This window comes from Salvia miltiorrhiza, chromosome 5, assembly GCF_028751815.1.
Source record: "Salvia miltiorrhiza cultivar Shanhuang (shh) chromosome 5, IMPLAD_Smil_shh, whole genome shotgun sequence".
NCBI classification, from domain to species: domain Eukaryota; kingdom Viridiplantae; phylum Streptophyta; class Magnoliopsida; order Lamiales; family Lamiaceae; genus Salvia; species Salvia miltiorrhiza.
The window spans coordinates 17,049,384-17,070,379 of NC_080391.1; the positions used below are offsets into that span (position 1 = coordinate 17,049,384).

Below are 20,996 nucleotides of genomic sequence, written 5' to 3' on the forward strand. Positions count from 1 at the left end.
TCTTTTTAGGGTGCGTTTATTTTGATTGAAAAAATTTCATTGAAAAAAATTGAATAAGAAAAGATGAAAAAATATTATATATATATATATATATATATATATATATATATATATATATATATATATAGGGGAGGGCTAGAATAAAAACACTCTTAAGTGTATAAAATATAAATGATTTTCAGCCCTTAGATCATCAAGATCTACGGTTGATTCGTAACCCTGTTGGATGAATTCGTGGTCCTGAGTTCGAATCCCAAAGGTAACAAAAATTTATTTTTGGCAATTCGTAACTCTGTTGGATAAATTCATACGTGTTCTACATAAAATTCGTATATTAAGAAACGTTTATATTTTATACACTTAAGAGTGTTTTTATTCTAGTCCACCCCTATATATATATATATATATATATATATATATATATGGCTAGAAAAATATACCGAAAACTTGGTATACCGGCCATACTGTACCGTAAAATACCGGAAAATACCGAATTTAAGGTATACCGGTTTTTCTGGTAAGGTATGATATCGTACCGAAGATTTACGGTAAGGTAAAGGTATGAATTTTTCAGATACCGGGGTATACCGGTGTATACTGATACCGCGGTATATACCGGAAAAATCAATAAATACCGTATTAAAGGTATATACCAAAACACGGTATGATATCGTATTACTAGTATACCGAATATTACTGTATATACCGGTGATGCGGTATCATACCTTGTTCTAGTATACCTTAATATTCGGTATATACCGTAATAAGGTACAATACCTTATTCTGATATACCGCAGTTGTCCGTATATATTGGTACCGAAAATCGCGGTATATATCGTATCAAAATCTATAGTTTTAAAATATACTCCCTCCGTCCCGCTAATAATGACACGTTTTTCTTTTTGGGTTGTCCCGCTATTAATGGCACGTTTCCTATTTTGGAAAAAATAAGGGGTCACTTAAGACTTAATTAACTCCCTAATTGTCTACCTAAATAAATCTCCCTAATTACTTTGTAGTAACACACACTCTCCCTCTCTAAACTCACGCCCCTTCCATCTCTCTCTACCCCTCTTCTTCATCCCTCCACCGCCTAGCGCCGCCGCCTCCCTCACCTTCCGCATGCTCCATGCCGCCGCATCCCTCACCTTCCTCCTGCTCCGCGCCATTGCATCATCTGCGCCTGCTCCACGCCATACTCTTCTCCACCACCTCCTCTTGAAGAACAACCTCTTTGTAAAACCTAAAATCACCAGCGATTGCAATTCACAGAGAAGGCAACTGCGATTTTCAGAGATGGCGGTGCTACGCCGACTTCTCTACTGGACGCCAAAATTTTGTTCGCCGACGTCCTTCCTTCCCGTTGCTAGTTCCGCCACTGCCTCTTAAAATCTGGGTTTGTAAATTGTAAGCTTTGATATTCAATTTTTTAAAATCTGGGTTTGTAATGTTGTGAGAATTTCTTAAAATGCTTCGAGACGGAGATGGCTGGGTTGATGAAATCGGGATGTGTTGCTGCGAGTAGGATGCGGAGAGGAGGTGGGATTTGAGAGAGGCAGTGGAGAAGTTCTGGAAACTTTTCGATCTATTGATTTTGGGTGGAAAATGCAGATGTGGGTTTGTAATTTTGTGATTGTTTTGGTAATTTGTTGAGATAATTTTTGGAAATTCCTTCAAGTTTTTACTGAATTTCTGGAGATGCTTTAGAGCCTTAGTCTTTGGTGATTGGAGATGGGTTGATCCAGCCAGGAGCTGTTCTTGGCGGTGGCGACTCTGGCCACCGGCCTCCGGCGGCAGAATTTTGGAGGTTGGAGGAGAAAGGAAGGGATATACTAATAATGATTTTTGGTTGTGATCTTGCTGCAATATTCTTAATTCGCTTAACTTAATTCTCCTTAATCTTGCTGCAATCTTGCTGTGATCTTGCTGCAATCTTTGCTGAAATTTTTAGAAACAATTAATAATTCCTTAATCACAAACACCACACTCCTTATTCACTTAACTTGCTTCTACTTAATCTTCGTGCCGAAAAGAAACGTGCCATTATTAGCGGGACGGAGGGAGTATAATATATATTTTTATGTTTATATTTTGAAAAATATTTATAAATTTTATAAAATGATGTATATAATCTATATTAGGTGAATATATACAATTGTACATGAATTTATAAATATCATCAAATGATATAAAAACAAATAAAATATAGTATATAGTATAAGTCATACAATAATATAAAATTGTTTATTTTGATATTATAGTATAGTTGTAATATATATCTAAAATTATTGTTTTACAATAGATTATACATCTAATTTATATTAGTTACATATATAATAGCATAATTATAATATTAGTATTATATTATAAATAATATTACATCTAACATATAAATTATATGTAACTTATGACATCTATATAATTTACTATATATTACATGAATGCATACAAGTATGCGAATATAAATATCATCAAATGATATAAAAATGAATAAAATATACTCCCTCCGTCCCGGCCAAGACGCTACATTTGCTTTTCGGCACGGGATTTAAGGAGTTGTAGATTAATACTCCCTCCGTCCCAATAATGAAGACACACTTTCCTTAATGGGTTGTCCCAATAATAAAGACACACTTCTAAATATGGAAATAATTAGGGCTTAACAACTTCTAATTAACTCAACCTTAATCATCATATAAATACATAATAAAAACCCTAATTGAAGGAAACAATTCGTGCGCCTCCCTCATTTCAACCCCATCTCTCTCTCTAATGTTCTCCCATCCCCTCCCCCTTCTCGGCGGAGTCGCCGCCGCCGAGCCACAACCACCGCCGAACACCCCTCGCCGCCGCCCTTCTGGATTCGTCGAACACCCCTCGCCGCTGCCCTTCTGGAATCACCGAACACCCCTCGCGACGACTGCTGCCCTTCTGGAATCACCGAACACCCCTCGCGACGACTACTGCCCTTCTGGAATCGCCAAACAGCCCTCGCCGCCGCCCTTCTAGAATCGCCGAACACCCCTCGCCACGATCACCACCCTCTAGAATCGTAGCCACCGCCCTCCATCTGGAATCTCCAACCTATATCTAACCCTATTCTGGAAAACCCGTCCCCCATCGATCTTCTCCCCCCTTTCGACACCATCTCTGGAACCCTCCGCCTTGGTTTCAGAATCCTCCACGGCCGCCGCCCATCTCCTCGCTCCAATTCTGCCACCGCCTCCCCTCCTCCGCCACCGTCCGTGGCCGGCGTCACCGTTATTACAACCACCATCACCTTCATCTCACTCGCTCTTTCTGCCCATGAAAATTGAAATCAAAATTCTTCTTCAGCAATGCCTTCTGGGTTTCAAATTTCCAGATTTATTTTTTGTTTCATGCCTATGAAGACCTTGATTTTGGGGATTATTTCTTATTTGGGGTATGAATTGGAGGTTCCAAATTTGCAGACTTTTTCTGATTTGGGGATCTCAGATCGGAGGGAGCAGGGGCGAAGGGAAAGGGGTTGACGGGGATAGTGGCGATGGCTCGCCGGATCAAAGAGTGGTGGTCGGCAGTGGTGGTGGTAGAAAATTTGAATTTTTAAAATTAAAAAATCAATATAAAATGTAAAATAAAAGTAAATAAATTCAATAAACAAAAGTTAATCAACTACACTAATGATGTGGGCCACAATACTTTTTCACCTAAACTATATCTCCTTAATCTCCGTGCCCAAATGAAGTGTGTCTTCATTATTGGGACGGAGGGAGTATCTTAAGTGTGTAATAATAAAGTGATAAAGTAAGAGAGAGAAAGGAATAAAGTGATAAAGTAAGAAAGAGAAGATAATAAAGTGATAAAGTAAGATAGAGAATGTAATAAAGAAATACTTAATTAGTGTTAATTAAGTGTTTAAAATTCCTTATTTTTGCCAAATATAGAAATGTAGCATCTTCGTTGGGACGACCCGAAAAGGAATATGTAGCATCTTGGGCGGGACAGAGGGAGTAATATAGTATGTAAGTTATATAATTTAATATAACTGAATTATTTATATTGATATCATAACACAGTTATAATATAATATTCTATATTATATGACTAAGATTATTGTTCTACAATAAATTATACATCTAACACGTAACATCTATGTATATAATAGCATACTTATAATTAATATTGATATTATATTATAACTTAGATTACATCTAACTTATAAGTCTCATATAACTTTACATTGATATCATTAATAATAAATGTATTACTTTTTATTTATTTGTGATATATTTTAATTATTATGTCATTATTATATATTTGTTAAATATTATTCATTATCTAAACATGTTCTAAATAAATAAGTTATCAATTTTTTACCGTATTGAATTTTTTCGATTTCGGTAATACCGATTATTTTGGTATACCGTTAAAGTGCGGTATATCGTGAAAGTACGGTATACCGAAATTCGGTAAGGTATACCGAAATAAAGGTACGGTAAAGGTTTTATATATTCTCCATACCGTACTTAATGTATACCGAACTAAGGTATACCGTAGGTAAAGGTATGAATTTTCTCCATACCGGAGGTAAAGGTAAGGTATAAGGTATGGTCGATTTAATAAGGTATACTGTACCGTCCCACCCCTATATATATATATATATATATATATATATTATCATATATTGACTGGAGATGAAAAGATGAAAAAATATTAAAAATATTTTCACACTCTCACTATAGAATAATATTATCCAACATTGGAGAGAAAAATGAGTGAAAATGAGTAAACATGTGAAAATATATTTTCTCTCATTTTCCATCAAAGTAACACACCTTTACAAGAATACCTACAAAAAGATTTACACAAAAATTAGGATACAACTTGGTGTACCGTACAATCGGGTTGACTTGCACCCAAGTTAGTGTTATTTATAAAATTCAGGTCAGAATACGGGCACGGGCTAGAATCTAAGTGAGGATATAACCCAATTGTACAGTACACCCAAGACCACCTCAAAGATTTATTGAACTTATTTGAAAAATCCAATCTTTATTAAGTGTCGTTTTAAATAATAGAACATTGTCATTACACATTGTGGACACGAGTTAACGTGCCTATCGTACGTAGTAATGTTCCGTGGACAATAAAGTCAACTAAATTTGAATTAAATTAAAAATAATTTTCTATGCGATAGAAATTTGGAATAACTGAAAATAACCAAAATAATTATTCGGTTAATTATCCGTTTGTTACATGAGATAATATGTGATAATCTTAATTGAGATATTTATTTAGTTATTAAATATCAATACCTTATTTAATAAAATATATAAAAAATATTATATTATTATATTTTTTAGATATGATACAAAATTAAAAGAATATGAATAACAGATAATATGTTATTAATTTATAAAAAGGTTTTAATATTTGAAATAAACTACATATTAAAATACTAGATATCTAAAGACTCTTATCAATTACTCCCTCCGTACACCAATCAACTACCTATTTGATGCTCGGCACAAAAATTAAGAAAACTGAAAAATGTGGTGTGAAAGATTATAAGGATAGTGTTAATGTATTTTGCTTACTTTTTACTAATCTTTCATTAGCATAAAGCTATTTGACATTATTTTAATTCCTTTACTTAAAGTATTCTTTTTTTAACAAGCTATTTGTTTTTTTTTTTATGTTTTTTTTACTCCTTAATTTAAACTTATTCTTTTATTTATACTTTAATTATTTTGGGCATCATATACAAAATTACAAACATAAATTAAAGGAAAGTTGTAACTGAATTCACAAATTTTCGGTCTCAATAAAACTAATTTCATTTATAAGCATAAAATTGGAACACAATTCCCCATTTGGAGGGTACATAAATGGCGCCACTTTTAGCTTAACACCTCCAAAAAAATTGGAGGGAATTTTCAAATACACCTACCTACTAAATGAGTCAATAAATACAAGGGTGGGGTGGTTGAACTCAATAAATTCTCTCACTCCATAAAATGGCAAAAATTAGAGAGAGTACTAAACTAACATATGAAAAGAGAAATCAGATTGCGCAGTAGCTGTTGCAACGTAGTTCGAACTGTAAACTTCAGTACGGTGCCAAGAAAGAGGCTGCCAACATCTTCAAAACAAGTTTGAAGACCATTTGGACCATCTGGAAAGAAGCAGCCGCCCAACAAGCAGTCGGGATACCTATATCATTGAAGAACATGAAAAAATGATCAACTCATAAAGACAAATGGAAGCTTGATGCATAAAAGGTAATAAAGCTAAGTGTGCTACAAAGATCATCAATTAGAGTGATGGCAGGTTCATTAGGTGTTAGTAAGTCACTTATTCATAAGTGGGTGAAAGCCAAGGAACTTAGACCACATACCAATTTCATCAAGCTCTTATTAACACTTCAAAACAAAGTTGCAAGGCTACAATGAAGCCTTAGTCATCTTAGTAGTGTAAGTGAGATAGGCATGAGGAAATTTCAAACAATGTTCAACATTATACACATAGACGAGAAGTGGTTTTACTTAACCAAGAATAAGGATAAATATTACCTTATGCCGGGTGAGAGTGACCCAAAATCATGTTTATGTGTGCAATTTCACGTCCTACTATAAATGCACAGGGTAATGTTATCTTTGATGGAAAGTTGGGCATTTTTCCATTCACAAATGAAGAGGCAACACAAAAAACTCTAAGAATAGAGTTAAATGTACTATGGAAGTGAAACCAATACTAAAATCACAAAAAACATCATAAGGGACTGCATGATCACTAAGATATGCATTTTGTATATTATATGCTATCAAAATTTACCAAACCGATTCATCATTTAGCTTCTTCTTTTTTTCATTTTCACAGATGTTACCTGTTTTTAAGGCCAAGTGGTCTGCATTTGCAAACAAAGACATAGTAATACAACAAGACAATGCCAAACCACACATCAAGCCTAATGACCCAGAATTCATAGCAGTTGCAAGAGCACACTATAAGAAAAATGCTAATAGATGATAGGCGAAACGTGTCATCTATTAGAAAATCGTCTGTCATAAATGTAGGTGTAGTCTATTAGGGGGCGCTAATAGACAACAGACGCATGCGTTCGTCGTCTATCAGCGCAATTTTTCAATTTTTTATTTTAATTTTAAAATTATATTTAAATTTCATATTTTTTCAAATAAATATTTCATTCAATCTGAAAAATTATAATAAAAAATTAAAAACATATACACGAAAAATAAAAAATGTCATTCATTAATTTTAAACATTCGTCATCATTCTAAATTACATTCAAATATCGTTCATCCTACATTACAAGAATGATTTTCCGGAGCACAAGACAATTCTCCGAAATGCATTTCACTCATGTCTTTCAACCTTTTCTTGCAACAGCTCTTTGTGTAAATCACTCATGTCCCACAAAATCAAATAGTGACGAAAAGTAGAAAATGATTCACACCATTTGATTCTTATCTCTCATTTCAATTTCTGAATGCTCCAACGACATCGGCACAGGCTCACGATCATCAACATCTGTCAAAGCTATATCCTCAAATACCGCCAACTCATGAGATGACGTCTTCAACTTTTTCGATTCCAAACACAAATGTACCAGCAACCGATGAATCATATGTTGAATCCAAGAAATCCCCAAATTAAAGAATCACTTACCTCCACAGTGGGCTGCTGCTGCTGCTAGACTGCCATTTCAGCAGCCGAGTTCCTTAACAAATCAAGCAATAAAATAGAAAGTGAAAATCGCAAAGCAACAAACATCCTTCCAATTAATCCACAAATGGAGACAAAACATTGCAAACAAACATTTTAATAAAACTAAATTTACCTAAATGGCTACAACATACAGAATGAATGCCTACCCTCAATGGCTGCAACATACAGAATGAATGCATTTAGCTTAAGTGAAATTGGAAGGTATAGCTCACTCTTATGCATAAGTCAAGCATCAATAAATAGGGAATATTCAAACAAATTTGAACAAGTCATAAACATACTCTAGCAGGATAGCCAAGGAACGACACATTCCAAACACTCGGCAAGCCCAATAGCACCTGCAGGAACAGATTTTGCAAAAACACATAAGTGATTTTTACCAGGGGATATTAAAAGTCAAAACCTTAATTCAATCGTGAAACAATGAATAAGAGGCTATCAAGATATCAAAAAGCATGTGAAGAGAGAGAAAACATGCAAATATGTCATTTTTATGATACTTAAAGACCAACATATATATAGTTGGTGCTTCTTAGAATCGTAGTTGGATATGTAGGGACTTGGCTTCAAAATCCATCTACTCATTAGATGGAGATAAGTTATCATATCAAGAATTAGCACACTAAAGAATCAAGTCTAAGCATTTTGATAAATAAACATACAAGTAAGTTTTTCTCAAAAGGTGCTGAATGGAAATGTTGATCAACACTTGAAGAACCTTCATACAAAGAGAAAAACGATAGAAATATCAGAGATTCAGAATAAAAATATAAAATATCTAAAACCATAAAAATTATGAAAAATTTATTTTGTCTAGAAAGCAATAGCTAAAAGGTTCCCAAATTCAAGGTCAGTTAATAATTTTGTAGTCAGTCAATCAATCAGCAAATTATTTAGCTTATAAGCAGCGCATTAATATATTTTCATGTCAACTGCGAATAGTTGTTATATCTTATCTACATTACTCATACAAGTAAGTGCTTCAAATAAAATAAAGCAGCGTATTACTGTACTTTTCAACAACTGAAAAACCACATTGCAGAGAAAGAGGCAATACTCTGACAGCGCTGCAAACTGCAAGCAGTGGCCCAGAAACCAGTTAGTCGTCCTCTAAGTCGAGTATTTGACATAAAAGTGAACATACTGCTGTAGCGTCCTCCCACCCAATCCCAGATAGCAAAGGCATTATTTGGATCGATGCCAAACTTTTCTACAAGCTGCATTCAAAAGTAGCGACATGAATCAGTACAACCAAATAAATGGTTAACATGATCAGGAAAATTGCTTCCAATTTTTACAACCATATTCCCTGTAAGAAGAATCTTACTAGTAGATAATTACATGCACAGGATTCCCTAAGCACACTATAGAGGCAAGTTTCATAGTTTAATGGCATTAACACAAAGAATTAGTCATGATGGTGGCTGATCCAAAGAAAAGTATGAGCATTCCATATACCGATTCTTATCTAGAAGCTTTGATGGATTCAACCTACGAAAAGGCATAGAACTCAAGAGACGCTAATAATCTTGAAGTAGGGGCTGTCATAAAAGGAAAGAATTAACAATTTCTAAATGAAAATGAAATTATAAAATCAAATAGATGCCCAAGCAACAATTAAATGAAAACAAATATGCCTTGCTTTATAATAAAGATATCCCATAGCTTAAATAAATTTCAAAATGGCACTGAAATTGAAAAAATCATATGGTAAAACAAAGTTAATAAACAATGCATACAACTCTCATTGCAGAGCCCCAACTTCATAGCTCATTCATTCCATAAGAAACTTGCTAGGCAAAGAAATTGTGATGCCAATGAGTTTTCATTACTCCACTAAATACATCAATGAGAAATTTCACTAAAATATCTCTCAAACAGTGGACAAAAGACACTCCCATCCACTTTTTCCTGCCTCATTTTTATCAAAAGTTTCTTACAATTGTATCGCAGAGTATAGAAAGTTCTCTCCTATTAACAGAAAAAAAAATTAATTGATCAATCACTAATTTTCTAAGAACAACATTAGATTCCAATTTCCACAGTAGAAGGGGAAAAAACATAAATACTCACGCCCAAAGCTAAGATATTTAACTGATTTCGCAGTAATATTTTTGTATCCCAACACAAGAGACATGAAAACAAAGAGCTCACATTATCAAGATTCAAGAAAAACATAAGCCACACAAGAATTTCAGACGAAAAATGCAAATACGCTACATTAACGAATTACTTAAGCGCAAAGAATCAATATGAGCAATCAAGAAAGAAAAAAAAAATCCAGCCACAAGAACTAGAAAATACATCCCCCAATCATCAAATAATTCACAGAATCACCAAGAGCGAAAATTCAAGAAACAACCTAAAAATAGACATGAAAATGCACTTACATTAGCAGGCCCTTCTGCAATAAGGCATCCTCCTCAGCAGTCCGATGCAATGTCTAATTAGAACTAAAATCCGAAGAACACGAAAATAATTATGAGCTGACAACGCAAAAAATAAAATTAAAACAACTGTATAGATAGTACTCACTGAAGGATTTGTGACCAGAAAGAAAATTTTGTTCTAATGTAATTTCAGTAATAAATTTTTTGAAAAAGCCACTAAATATACTAAAATTAAAGAAGAGAATTTACTTGGCAGCAGCGGAATTTACTTAGCAGCGATGGAATCCAACGACGGCGGTAGAGGGCTTGGCAGCGGCGGAATCCGACGGCAGCCTAGGTCGCCTTCGACGGCAGTTGGAGGAGGATGGGGATAAATCGCTAAAATTAACCTCCAATCGATGGGAATCGACGGCGAAGGCGAGGCGCAACAATCGGCGGTGACGCTTGGGAATCCAGCGGCCAGGTGCGGTAGTGGAGCGACGACGTTGCTGGATGGCGGAGAAATTCCGATGGATGGGTGGTGCAACGGCGAAAACATTGTGAGCGGCGCAGCAGGAGCTAGGGCAGAATATGTTCAAGTTTTGGATTTGAACGGCGCACAGATCAATTCAAAAAAAATTAAAACTCACGACGTGTTTGCTACCACGTCGTTTATGCATCCAACAGTACACAACGTCACCCAAGACCTGTCGTCTAATAAAGGTATAGACGACGTGTTTCGAAGCCGCATCGTCTATATAGGGCACTCATAGACTACGCAGCCTGTGAATGTCGTTTATTACACAATAGACGATAGTTTTTCGGCGCATCGTCTATGAGCGTCCTATATAGACAACGCGCCTCAAGATATCCGTTATCTATACCACTATTAGACAACATGTTTGGTTCAATGTCGTCTAATTTCTCGCTCATAGACGACGTGGATTTGTAATCCGTCGTCTTTCACCTTATTAGACGACGTGTTTTGTTAAGTGTCGTCAATTTCCTGTAGTCTATGATGCAAATTCTTGTAGTGGCAGATGGATTCAATTTCCAACTGGTCTGCCAACCTGCAAACTCTTCGGACACCAATGTCAATGATCTTGGATTCTTTAAAGCAATTCAAACATTGAAAGACCATAAACCAGCCAAGGATGTAGAAGAACTACTCAAAAATGTGCAAGAAGCATATATAGAGTACCACCACAGAAGATAAACCATGTCTTTCTTACTCTACATGATTGCTACCACGAAATACTCAAAGCTAAAGGAGACAACAACTACACAATCTCTCATATGAACAAAGAAAGATTGGAAAAGGGCAGGGATTCTACCAGATGCAGTAGCAATTGAAGAACAACTAGCAAGAGAGCGTGTAGAGTACCTAGAAGGTCTAAAAGATGATAGCACGAATGAAGCACAAATGCAACAGACCATGGAGGAAGCACAGATGCAACAAATCATGGAGTAAGAGCAAATGCAATAAAACTTGGGTATGCTCCTAAAGGGTCTCAGGTAGGAATGGCAATGGGCCGGATCTGGACCGGATCTTGCTTGGTCCAGATCCAGATCCGGATTTTTTGACTTAGGCCCAGATCCGGTCCAGATCCATTGGATCTAAAAAAATGAGATCCAGGTCCAGATCCATAAGATCCACAGGATCTCGGGTCCAGACCCGGATCCATACTTTTTGTCTTTTAAAATAAATTTATAAATCTTAAATTAATCCCAAATAAAATTATAATTATTGTCTAGATTTTCAACAATTATTCAAAATAAATGAATTAACCATATTCTATAAAAATATTATCAAAGTTTGATAACAATAAGAATATAATAATCAAGTACTAAATAACAGTGGAACAATGTGTCCTCTATTTTACATAGAAAAAAGAAAATTAATGTCATCAATAATAATAATAATAATAATAATAATAATAATAATAATAATAATAATAATAATAATAATAATAATAATAATAATGAAAACTAAAATTTAAATTAAAATAAAAGTAAAATATTATATTTAATTGCATTATATAGTATTTATGAAAAGAGATATATAGATTAGTCATAGATATTAGATTAGAGTTAGATAAAAATAAACAACATTATATATATTTTTATATATGAATGGATCCATGGACTGGATCTGGGTCTCAGATTTTTTGCTCCAGATCCAGATCCGAAAATTATAGGATTAAGCCAGATCCGATCCAGATCCATTGGGTCCATTTTTCCTAAGGTCCAGATCCTAAAAAAAGGATTTGGATCCGCGGATTTGGACCGGGTCCAAAATACATTGCCATCCCTAGTCTCAGGCATGTACAAATCACTTAGGAGACACACTGCAATTCCTTTTGGGTTGGGTTTACAGAACCAAACATCATTTGACATATTTTATTTATGTTTGGAATGTAAACTTATTAAATGAATCACTACATTATTCTTATGCCTATTTTGTTTATGTTTATCTCCTAAGAAACCTCCAAAACTAAGTTAGAAACCTAGTGGTGGCTCTCTTAGGAGATAGACAATTTCCCTCAGATTAAAGATCATCATTGGGGCTGACTAATCACAAGTAGTAGTATCACAAAATGATATATATGCATCACCAGCCACCAACAAACCCAATCACATAATCACAGCAAGTAATTGGCATCACCAGCCACGAACAAACCCAATCACATAATCACAACAAGCAATTGATATCACCAGCCACCAACAAACCCAATTACATAATCATAGCAAGCAATTGGCATCAACAACCACTAACAAACCCCAATGGCATCACCAGCCAACCAACAAACCCAAAGAAAATGTTATAACACAGTCTAAATGATAAAGATATCATCTTAAACGCTCAGATCTAGCAACGCAGGAAACCAAATGGCTAGGATTTGAAGGTGGCGGCGGCGCGCACAGGGTTCAGACTCCGTTCTGACGAACGACGGCGGCTCTTCATCAGAGATGAGGCCACCGGCAGCAACGCATGCCTCATAGCCATTGTCAGGAAGGATCGACTCCAAAATTCCAACATATTTTCTGTATTTTTTGGCTTCGAATTGAGCAAAATTATAGAGAGAGGCCTCCTCAATAGATCCATGTGCCGGCGTCGTAAAAGAAGGAGTGTGAGTCGGCGACAACCATGGCTCAACAGATCCAGGTGCCGACGTCGAATCTACGAAAGATTTAGTCTCCGGCACCATGGATTTCGTCTCCAGCACGAAAGAATTAGATTCCAGCACGAAAGATTGAGATTCCGGCGCCACCCCTCAAGATAAGCCACATAAGAAATGACGACTTCTTCCATGGAGGGGAGGCCGGATACACCCTTTATTTCCTTCGATTCGACATCCCATTCCCTTGAATAAGTGGGAGAAGATGTCGAAAGAGAAGTCATCAAAAGTTAATCGGTGGGGCGAAGAAGAAGATCGGAGAACAAGGAGGAGAGAGAGATCGACAAAAGGTTCGAGATAGAGTTTAGGGTTTCAGCCGATTAGGTATCAATTCCCTTTTTAGGGAATAAAAATGGAGGCAACCTAGGATACATGGGCCGAAAAAAGCAAAATGAATTAAATTAGATTAGGTTGAGAATAATTACTTATGTTAATATATAATATGGTGGATTCAATTGGTAAAGTGTAGTAATTTTAAAAGTAAGCGAAAATATATACTCCCTCCGTCCCTAAAATAACTTCATCTTTTTCCATTACGTCCCCCAAATAACTTCCTCTTTTTTTCTTTCCATTTTTGGACACCTACCCCACCACTAATAATACTTTATTTATTCTTATTTTTCACTTTTCACCACTCCCAATACTAATTATAACACTTTTCACAACTTCCAATAATAATTATATCACTTTTTATCCACTATCAATACACTTTACAACTTTTCATTAAAATCTGTGCCGTCCCCAAAGAAGAAGCCATTTCAGGGACGAAGGGAGTATATCGAAAAAGCAGAGTATGTAATGTAGGTGATTGATGGACGGATGAAGTACTACTTATAGCCACCGTATTATTCTTTTGGTTTTTTAGTAAATTTTGAGATGATTTATCTAAATAAAAGACGAGATTCTCAAGTCTATTTTCATGAGAAAGTGAAGAGTTAAATTTAATTCCGAAAAGAAAAAGTGAGAGTTTAATTTAAAACGACACCACCAGATATTCTACGCTATGAAGCAGATAAGGAATTCTGATTCCCAGCTTAGAAAATCCAGATGCAAATCTGATTTCTTTCCTGAAATCATGAGACTCTGTTGTGATTAGCAATAGGTTTCCTTTTCAAAATTTCCCCAAAACACTTCAATGGATCCCATTCCCGATTTGCGTTAAATATAGGTCAAAATATGAACTGAAAAAGAAAAACCCTAGAAATTCCAAAGAAGAAAAAGCACACAGACATAGATTGCATTCCCTTCAAACACGGTCTATTAATTTTGGTCAGAAACGCATACCAATTCCATTCAACTGAAGTGTCAAAAGACGCCCACAAAGTTCAACCTACGTTACAGATTTATATATATATGGACATGTATGCATATTTGTAGCTGAAGGTGGACATATTTCTTGAATACCCCTTGTCGCGATTTTTGTTCGAGGGATCGTCGGAGTGAACTCTTGAAAATGGTCGCTGCCGCGCCGTGCGACCACCGGAGCGCGAAAGAGGTCATCTTCGACGCCTCCGCCGGTGCCTCTGCGGGTAACTATTTCAGTAACTCAAGGTCGCTGCAATCGCCTTTATGTTTTCTTTTTAATCTGGTGATGATTGATGGATTTGGTATCGTTGTTTTGTTGATTGAATATTAGGTGCAATAGCAGCTACATTCGTGTGCCCGTTGGATGTGATAAAGACGAGGCTTCAAGTCCATGGCCTCCCAGAAATGCAGCCTTCTGGTCGTAAAGGTACCAATTTCTTGAAAATCTTGTAATTTTTTAGGTTTGAATAGAAAAGGTTGGCTATATTTATATCCACTCTGCTTAATTAGCTTATGCTATGTGTTTTTGTGGTGAAATTTAGGTAGTGTGATTATTGTGAGCCTACAAAATATTGTTCGAAACGAAGGTCTGAGGGGACTCTACCGCGGCCTAACGCCAACTTTGACAGCATTACTTCCAAATTGGGCTGTGAGTGTTGTCTTTCAATAATTTGAATTTCGCCTGTTATCTTCTGTGCGACCGAATAGACTTTGTTTCATCTGTGTAACAACAATTTGCTATTACTTTTCGCTATATTAGTGATGTTGGTTTGATAGATTTGTATTTGTTCTGATGGCTAGTAGAAGCACATTGTGATTGTAACTTAATTTAGAGGTATGGCTGAAGCAGTTTTCTATTTGTTAATCTCCTTTATACGAATTCATTTCGAGATGTGTGCAAAATTCTACTCAAGAACAGTAGTGTAGTGATTTAGAATCTCATTTCTTGCTTTTCTGGATATTGGAGATCATATTTTCTAGTCCTTTTCTCTCTGTCCATGCACTTTCTATCTCATTTAATCTTTTAAGAAGAAACAGTTTACGTGTTTGAATCAGATTATGTGGCTATTTATTTAATTCTCATCATCTGACTTACAAAAATGTTATTCCTTGTTGGAACTGTTTTCACAAATTTTCATCTTTGAGGCAAATTTATTTTAGCTTCCACATGTTTTACTGACAATCTATCATTGACCATTGCAGGTATACTTCACGGTTTATGGGCATCTTAAAGAGCTATTACATACATATGGTAGGTCTCAATAGCTTCAGAAATTGCTGTATGTTATTGATGATGTTAATTTTTCACTGGCTCAGCTCCACTAGAAGTGGAATGTAAATAATTCTACTTTAGAAAGATCTTACTTATATTTTGCAATGATACAGAAGGCAGCAACAACAGCGACCAGCTTTCGATTGGTTCAAATATGGTAGCTGCTGCAGGAGCTGGTGCTGCAACAGCTGTCGCAACAAATCCTTTGTGGGTTGTTAAGACACGACTTCAAGTAGGTTGGAATGTTTTATGTAAATCGAATGCTTTATAGTTTTTTTTTTTTTTTTTTTTTTTTTTTTTTTTTTCTAAGGCGTGCCTCAGTGCGAGGTGCCTGGAAATCGCATCTGAGGCGGCGTCTCACCTGATGTGATGAGGCAATATCCTTGCATTTAGGGCTTGAAGTTCCCTTTTTCCAGTTTGTTGGGCTTCTTGAGGCTCGAAACTGAATGGGCTTTCATGTTTAGGCCTCACTTTGAAGTGAACTGTGTAAAAATAATTAGGAAAAGGGGAAAAAAGTGAAAAAATTGAAACCCAAAGAAACCCTATATTCTGGTTATTCTAAAAACTCCGGCTTCTCTCACCTTCTCTCTCTCACCTATTTAATTATTAGACTTTAATTTGGGATTTTATAGACTTATAACTAGTTATGAACTTATGATTTTTATGTGTTTTCATATATTTGCTATATCTTTATGTGTTTTATTATTAGTTAAGATTTTCATGTGATTTTATGATTCACACCTCAGACTGCCTGGCGGGGCTATGGGAAAACGCCTCAGGCTTAAAGCACAATTTAAAACCTTGCTTACAACTGTAATATAAATATAGTATTGGCTTTTGGACTTGTATAATAATCAAGCCTTGCTTCTTCCGAAATTAATTTGGAGCTCATCTCTGTTCTTAGACACAAGGAATGAGGCAAGGTGTAGTTCCTTACAAGAATATATTTTCTGCTTTGAGTCGAATTGCCCATGAAGAAGGATTCCGGGGATGGTACAGGTTAGTTCCAATTAAACTCACAAAAATCCGAACAATTTCATCAACCACTGAGAAGGACTCAGCAAAATTTCTGGGTTCACATTGTGGTGCTCTATCATAATTGAATTGGCACTTAATTCTCCTTTTGTTTATACAGTGGTCTTCTGCCTTCGTTGGCTGGAGTTAGTCACGTAGCTATCCAGTTCCCTGCATATGAAAGGATAAAATTCTACTTGGCTAAACAAGGTACAACGACACACTTGCGCTTTGTTTCTGGCTTCTTTTGATGTTCTTGTGCACACAGTCTGTGTTCATATACATCACTAGGGCAGAGGTTTCCCGTTAGGTGTGGGGATTTATTTCTATAATGCGACCAAAATCATATCCATCATCTTTTTGTTTCTTTATTTGGAAGGGAATAAAAGGGATAATGAGCTCAACCCCGGAGAACTTGCAATTGCCTCATCATCTTCAAAGGTCGTCGCCTCTCTATCAACTTATCCCCATGAGGTATGGTTTTCCTTCCATTACCTCCTCAATAATACACATTTATCTTGTCAAAAAGGGTAGGGTAACAAAATACATATTTACAAACTTGGACTTAGTCATGACCATTAAATGGGACCACTAGATCAGGGCATTTGGCGTTTCATTTAATGAATACTCGAACTGGCTCTAGGTTATCCGTTCAAGGTTGCAAGAGCAAGGTCAAGTGCGGGACTCTCAGCCAAAGTATTCTGGCGTCGTTGATTGCATCAAGAAAGTCTTCAGACAGGAAGGTCTAACTGGGTTCTATCGTGGCTGTGCTACAAATCTCCTACGAACAACTCCATCTGCTGTGATTACATTTACCAGTTACGAGATGATACATAGATTTTTGCTGCAACTCTCTCCTAAGGAGAAGCAGCATCCGAAACCTCACCCTAAACCCGATTCTGGAACCAAGTCTCAGAAGGGATCGACAAGCCCTGGAGAAAATGACACTTTAGACCAATCTGTAAACCCATCTAATGATAGAACTCGTCTTATTCCTTTGGATAATACAGATCATAAGCTCACTGCTAGGCATTAGTTCACCCATTTTATGTTATCAAAAGCTGAATTCATCTTCAATTTTGTTGTCAATAAAAAGCAACTGGAAGTTTCTGTTGTATGTGTATGTTGTTTTTTCAAGCTTTCATCATTGTTGGATGTACTAGACAAATTGATTTTTTCTGTAATGTTTCAGAAATCCCAAGTGATTTATCATTGCTATCTTTTTGGTGAATTTTGGCAGAAGTTCATTTCTATATCAGAAATCCCTTTACTAAAAAATTGTATTCCAAAATTATTACAACCCAAGTACATTTAACAGACGAGAAGTAAAATTATTACAGTGATTCTTTCTCATTTATATACATTCCTACCCTATTCTTCTCACACCATAAACATTACTTGCCAAAGTGGCCTCTCCATTATATTTTTCAGTTAGATATATCTTTGAGGAAAGCCAAGACCTCAGCCATGGAAGGCCTCATCTCCTTCTCGAGTTGCAGGCACCGGAATGCTATCTCCGCGACTGAGGTAGTCACCCCGGTGACTTGAGCATCGAGGTTATACCCAAGAGATGGATCGACCAGTTCATCAAACGCACCCCTCTGTATCCTAGTCAGCGCGAAGTTAGCCAAGTTGATCTCATGTATCTGCCTGCTTACATCTACAGCTGGCATGGATGAAATGAGCTCAACGAGGACAACACCAAAGCTGTAGACATCGCTCTTGTCTGTCACTTGATAGCACATATGGTACTCGGGGTCAATGTACCCCGGGGTCCCTCCGGGGACAGTGGAGATATGACTGGCATCGTACGGGAACAGCCTCGACAGCCCAAAATCAGCCACTTTGACATGAAAGTTTTCATCAAGTAATATGTTGTCCGTCTTGACATCACGGTGTATTATGTCCGACTTGTGGAGATAAGCCAGCGCGGTTGCAGTTTCTATGGCAATCCTCATCCTAATAGGCCATGTGAGGGGTGCTGCCTCGGCTCTCTCACCGTGTAGATGATCAGCTACAGTGCCATTGGAGACATACTCATACACGAGGAGAAGCTCCCTGCTTCTCCTAGAAGTGCAGCCATACAGACAGACAAGATTCGGGTGCCTTAAACCGGTAAGAATCTCGATCTCATTCATGAACTGCTCCACTCTTCTGCAGTTCTGCTCGTAGAGACGCTTTATTGCGACTTCTCTTCCATCTAGTAGCTTGCCTAGTACACAAAATGCAGCCTTTCTATTTATTAACACAAGATATCAACTAGTTGTATAACTATGTAAAGTAGTTGTCTTTAAATGTTGATTTCTTTCTTACCATAGTATACTGTCCCAAAACCTCCATCTCCGAGTTCTCTAGAAGGATCGAAGTTGTTGGTGGCTGCTTCAAGCTCTGTGTATGGGAAGATAGGGATGCCAAAGAAAGAGCTCCCACCATTGATGTCCGATTTTGAGGTGTCGAAGGATATGTTAGAGGAACGAATGTAGCCCGTACCGACCCTTTTCTTCAACAGCCAGATCATGTAGGAGATCAACAAGCATAGAATAAACAATAGTCCACCTCCAGATATGGCTGAGTACCAACAAAAAATTAGTGGTTTAGGTCTAGAAAGCTAAAGAGACAAAGACAAAGAGGAATGTGTGTTGAACTTTACCTAGTATCAGCACCAACCTACTACTGCCTGCAAACACATATTTTATAGCATAGAAAAGAATTTATACGTCAGATATGTAGATCAAATATACATCATCAGTTCTACCATACTACGCACACACAAATCAGCAACAACAAGAACATCATTTGTGCAGGTGTGAGCAAATTGTAATGATATACTGATACACCTCTCTTGCAGGGCTGATCAGTTGCTGAAAGCAATATGGAGTACATAACATAGCCATATGTATAAGATCACGAGAGAGAAAGCATATGTAAATGTAACAATACCTTCCTTGCAGTAGAAGTCGTTTATCCAGTTTCTAAAACACTGCCCTCCGCGACGGTGACATTGATAACAATCATGAGAGACATTAAACTCTAGTGTAAACTCTGGATTTAACTGATTTAAGTGGATTTTTGAACATTGATTGGGCTCCGTATTTATAGGTACTTGAATCATTGAACATTCTGAAGAATCGCGAGTTTCCTTTGGAGCAGTGAGATTGACACAGAACAGATTGAGGGGTATTTGGGAACAATTGTATGGATTTCCTCCAAAATGGGGGTTGTTACATGATAACAAGTTGAGATGAGGCGAGGCAATTGTGAGTGAAGAAAAAGGATATTTAGGGAGTCTGAGAAGGAAATAAGTCCCCTCCTTGAAGAGCTTTTGCAGCTGAGAGTAGCGAACAGACATGTTATTCTCCGAAAGCTGAAGCAGATCATAACGAAGGCCTTGAGCTTCTAGTTGAATTCTGGGAAGTCCATGTGTAGAATTGCAGCCATCAACCATGAACAATCCGCATTCGGGGTTCCGAATGTCGGTGAATGGGAATTTCAAGGTAAGGTTTCGGCAAGGGTAGGATTGTGGGCATTTGGAAAGGGTTGAGGTGATGATCAGACAGTGAAGTAGAGAGAGAATCAGATACTTGGGAAGCTTCATGCTGTGTATCTGTGCTTGCACAGCACATGTTGATGAATTGCTTTGAGCTGTTGCTGGAGTTGACTCCAGAGAAGACTAGGAAAAGCATTTCAACTGGTAATTGCCCAGAAATGTTGGACCTACGTGAACGTCTCATATGGGTTACTCCCAGTCTAGACTTTTCAATTTTTCGATTCTCTCTCTCTATAGCTGACGAGAGAAATCTGCAATGTGCATTTAGGTAATATTCACTCTTTTGCACTAGAGACAACTCATCCATAAATCGTGTGTGAATTTTCTAATTTGGCCCCACATTATAAATTATTAATCTCTTCATTTCATCACAAATAGCTAATTACATTTGAGCACGAAAATCAAATAATGTGTTATTTATAGATAAAATAGGTTGATGAAAATTATTTAAGTACTCCCTCCGTCCCGCTATTCAAGTCTCATTTTCTTTTTTGGGTTGTCCCACCGATAATGTCTCGTTTCCTAAAAAGGAAATAATAAAGGGATGTTTAACATTAAATGAGATCACTAATTATCAC

At 36.6% G+C, this 20,996-nt stretch overlaps 2 protein-coding genes and 1 long non-coding RNA gene across 4 annotated transcripts; 1 reads left to right on the plus strand and 2 right to left on the minus strand.

The window, feature by feature from the left end:
* Positions 1 to 7,282: 7,282 nt before the first annotated feature.
* LOC130986441 (uncharacterized) lies at positions 7,283 to 9,327 on the minus strand. The gene is made up of 4 exons (XR_009089268.1): positions 9,190 to 9,327; positions 8,789 to 8,948; positions 8,013 to 8,069; positions 7,283 to 7,723 (listed from the first exon to the last, which is right to left on the minus strand). It is a non-coding gene; the product is annotated as an uncharacterized LOC130986441 (long non-coding RNA).
* A 4,874-nt stretch (positions 9,328 to 14,201) lies between these two features.
* Positions 14,202 to 18,102, plus strand: LOC130986428 (nicotinamide adenine dinucleotide transporter 1, chloroplastic-like). 2 transcript variants are annotated; one of them, XM_057909833.1, is made up of 9 exons: positions 14,202 to 14,808; positions 14,916 to 15,011; positions 15,127 to 15,233; positions 15,788 to 15,836; positions 15,971 to 16,089; positions 16,762 to 16,856; positions 16,993 to 17,081; positions 17,251 to 17,345; positions 17,515 to 18,102. In XM_057909833.1, exons 1-9 carry the CDS (start codon positions 14,733 to 14,735, stop codon positions 17,905 to 17,907), a joined length of 1,119 nt encoding a protein of 372 aa, XP_057765816.1. In that variant the 5' UTR covers positions 14,202 to 14,732; the 3' UTR covers positions 17,908 to 18,102. The 2 variants fall into 2 exon arrangements, with proteins under 2 accessions (XP_057765816.1, XP_057765817.1); XM_057909834.1 differs by having other exon boundaries at positions 15,974 to 16,089.
* A 16-nt stretch (positions 18,103 to 18,118) lies between these two features.
* On the minus strand, positions 18,119 to 20,667 carry LOC130986418 (LEAF RUST 10 DISEASE-RESISTANCE LOCUS RECEPTOR-LIKE PROTEIN KINASE-like 1.1). Its single transcript, XM_057909826.1, has 4 exons — positions 19,812 to 20,667; positions 19,522 to 19,548; positions 19,185 to 19,439; positions 18,119 to 19,083 (listed from the first exon to the last, which is right to left on the minus strand). Exons 1-4 carry the CDS (start codon positions 20,464 to 20,466, stop codon positions 18,299 to 18,301), a joined length of 1,722 nt encoding a protein of 573 aa, XP_057765809.1. The 5' UTR covers positions 20,467 to 20,667; the 3' UTR covers positions 18,119 to 18,298.
* Positions 20,668 to 20,996: the final 329 nt, after the last annotated feature.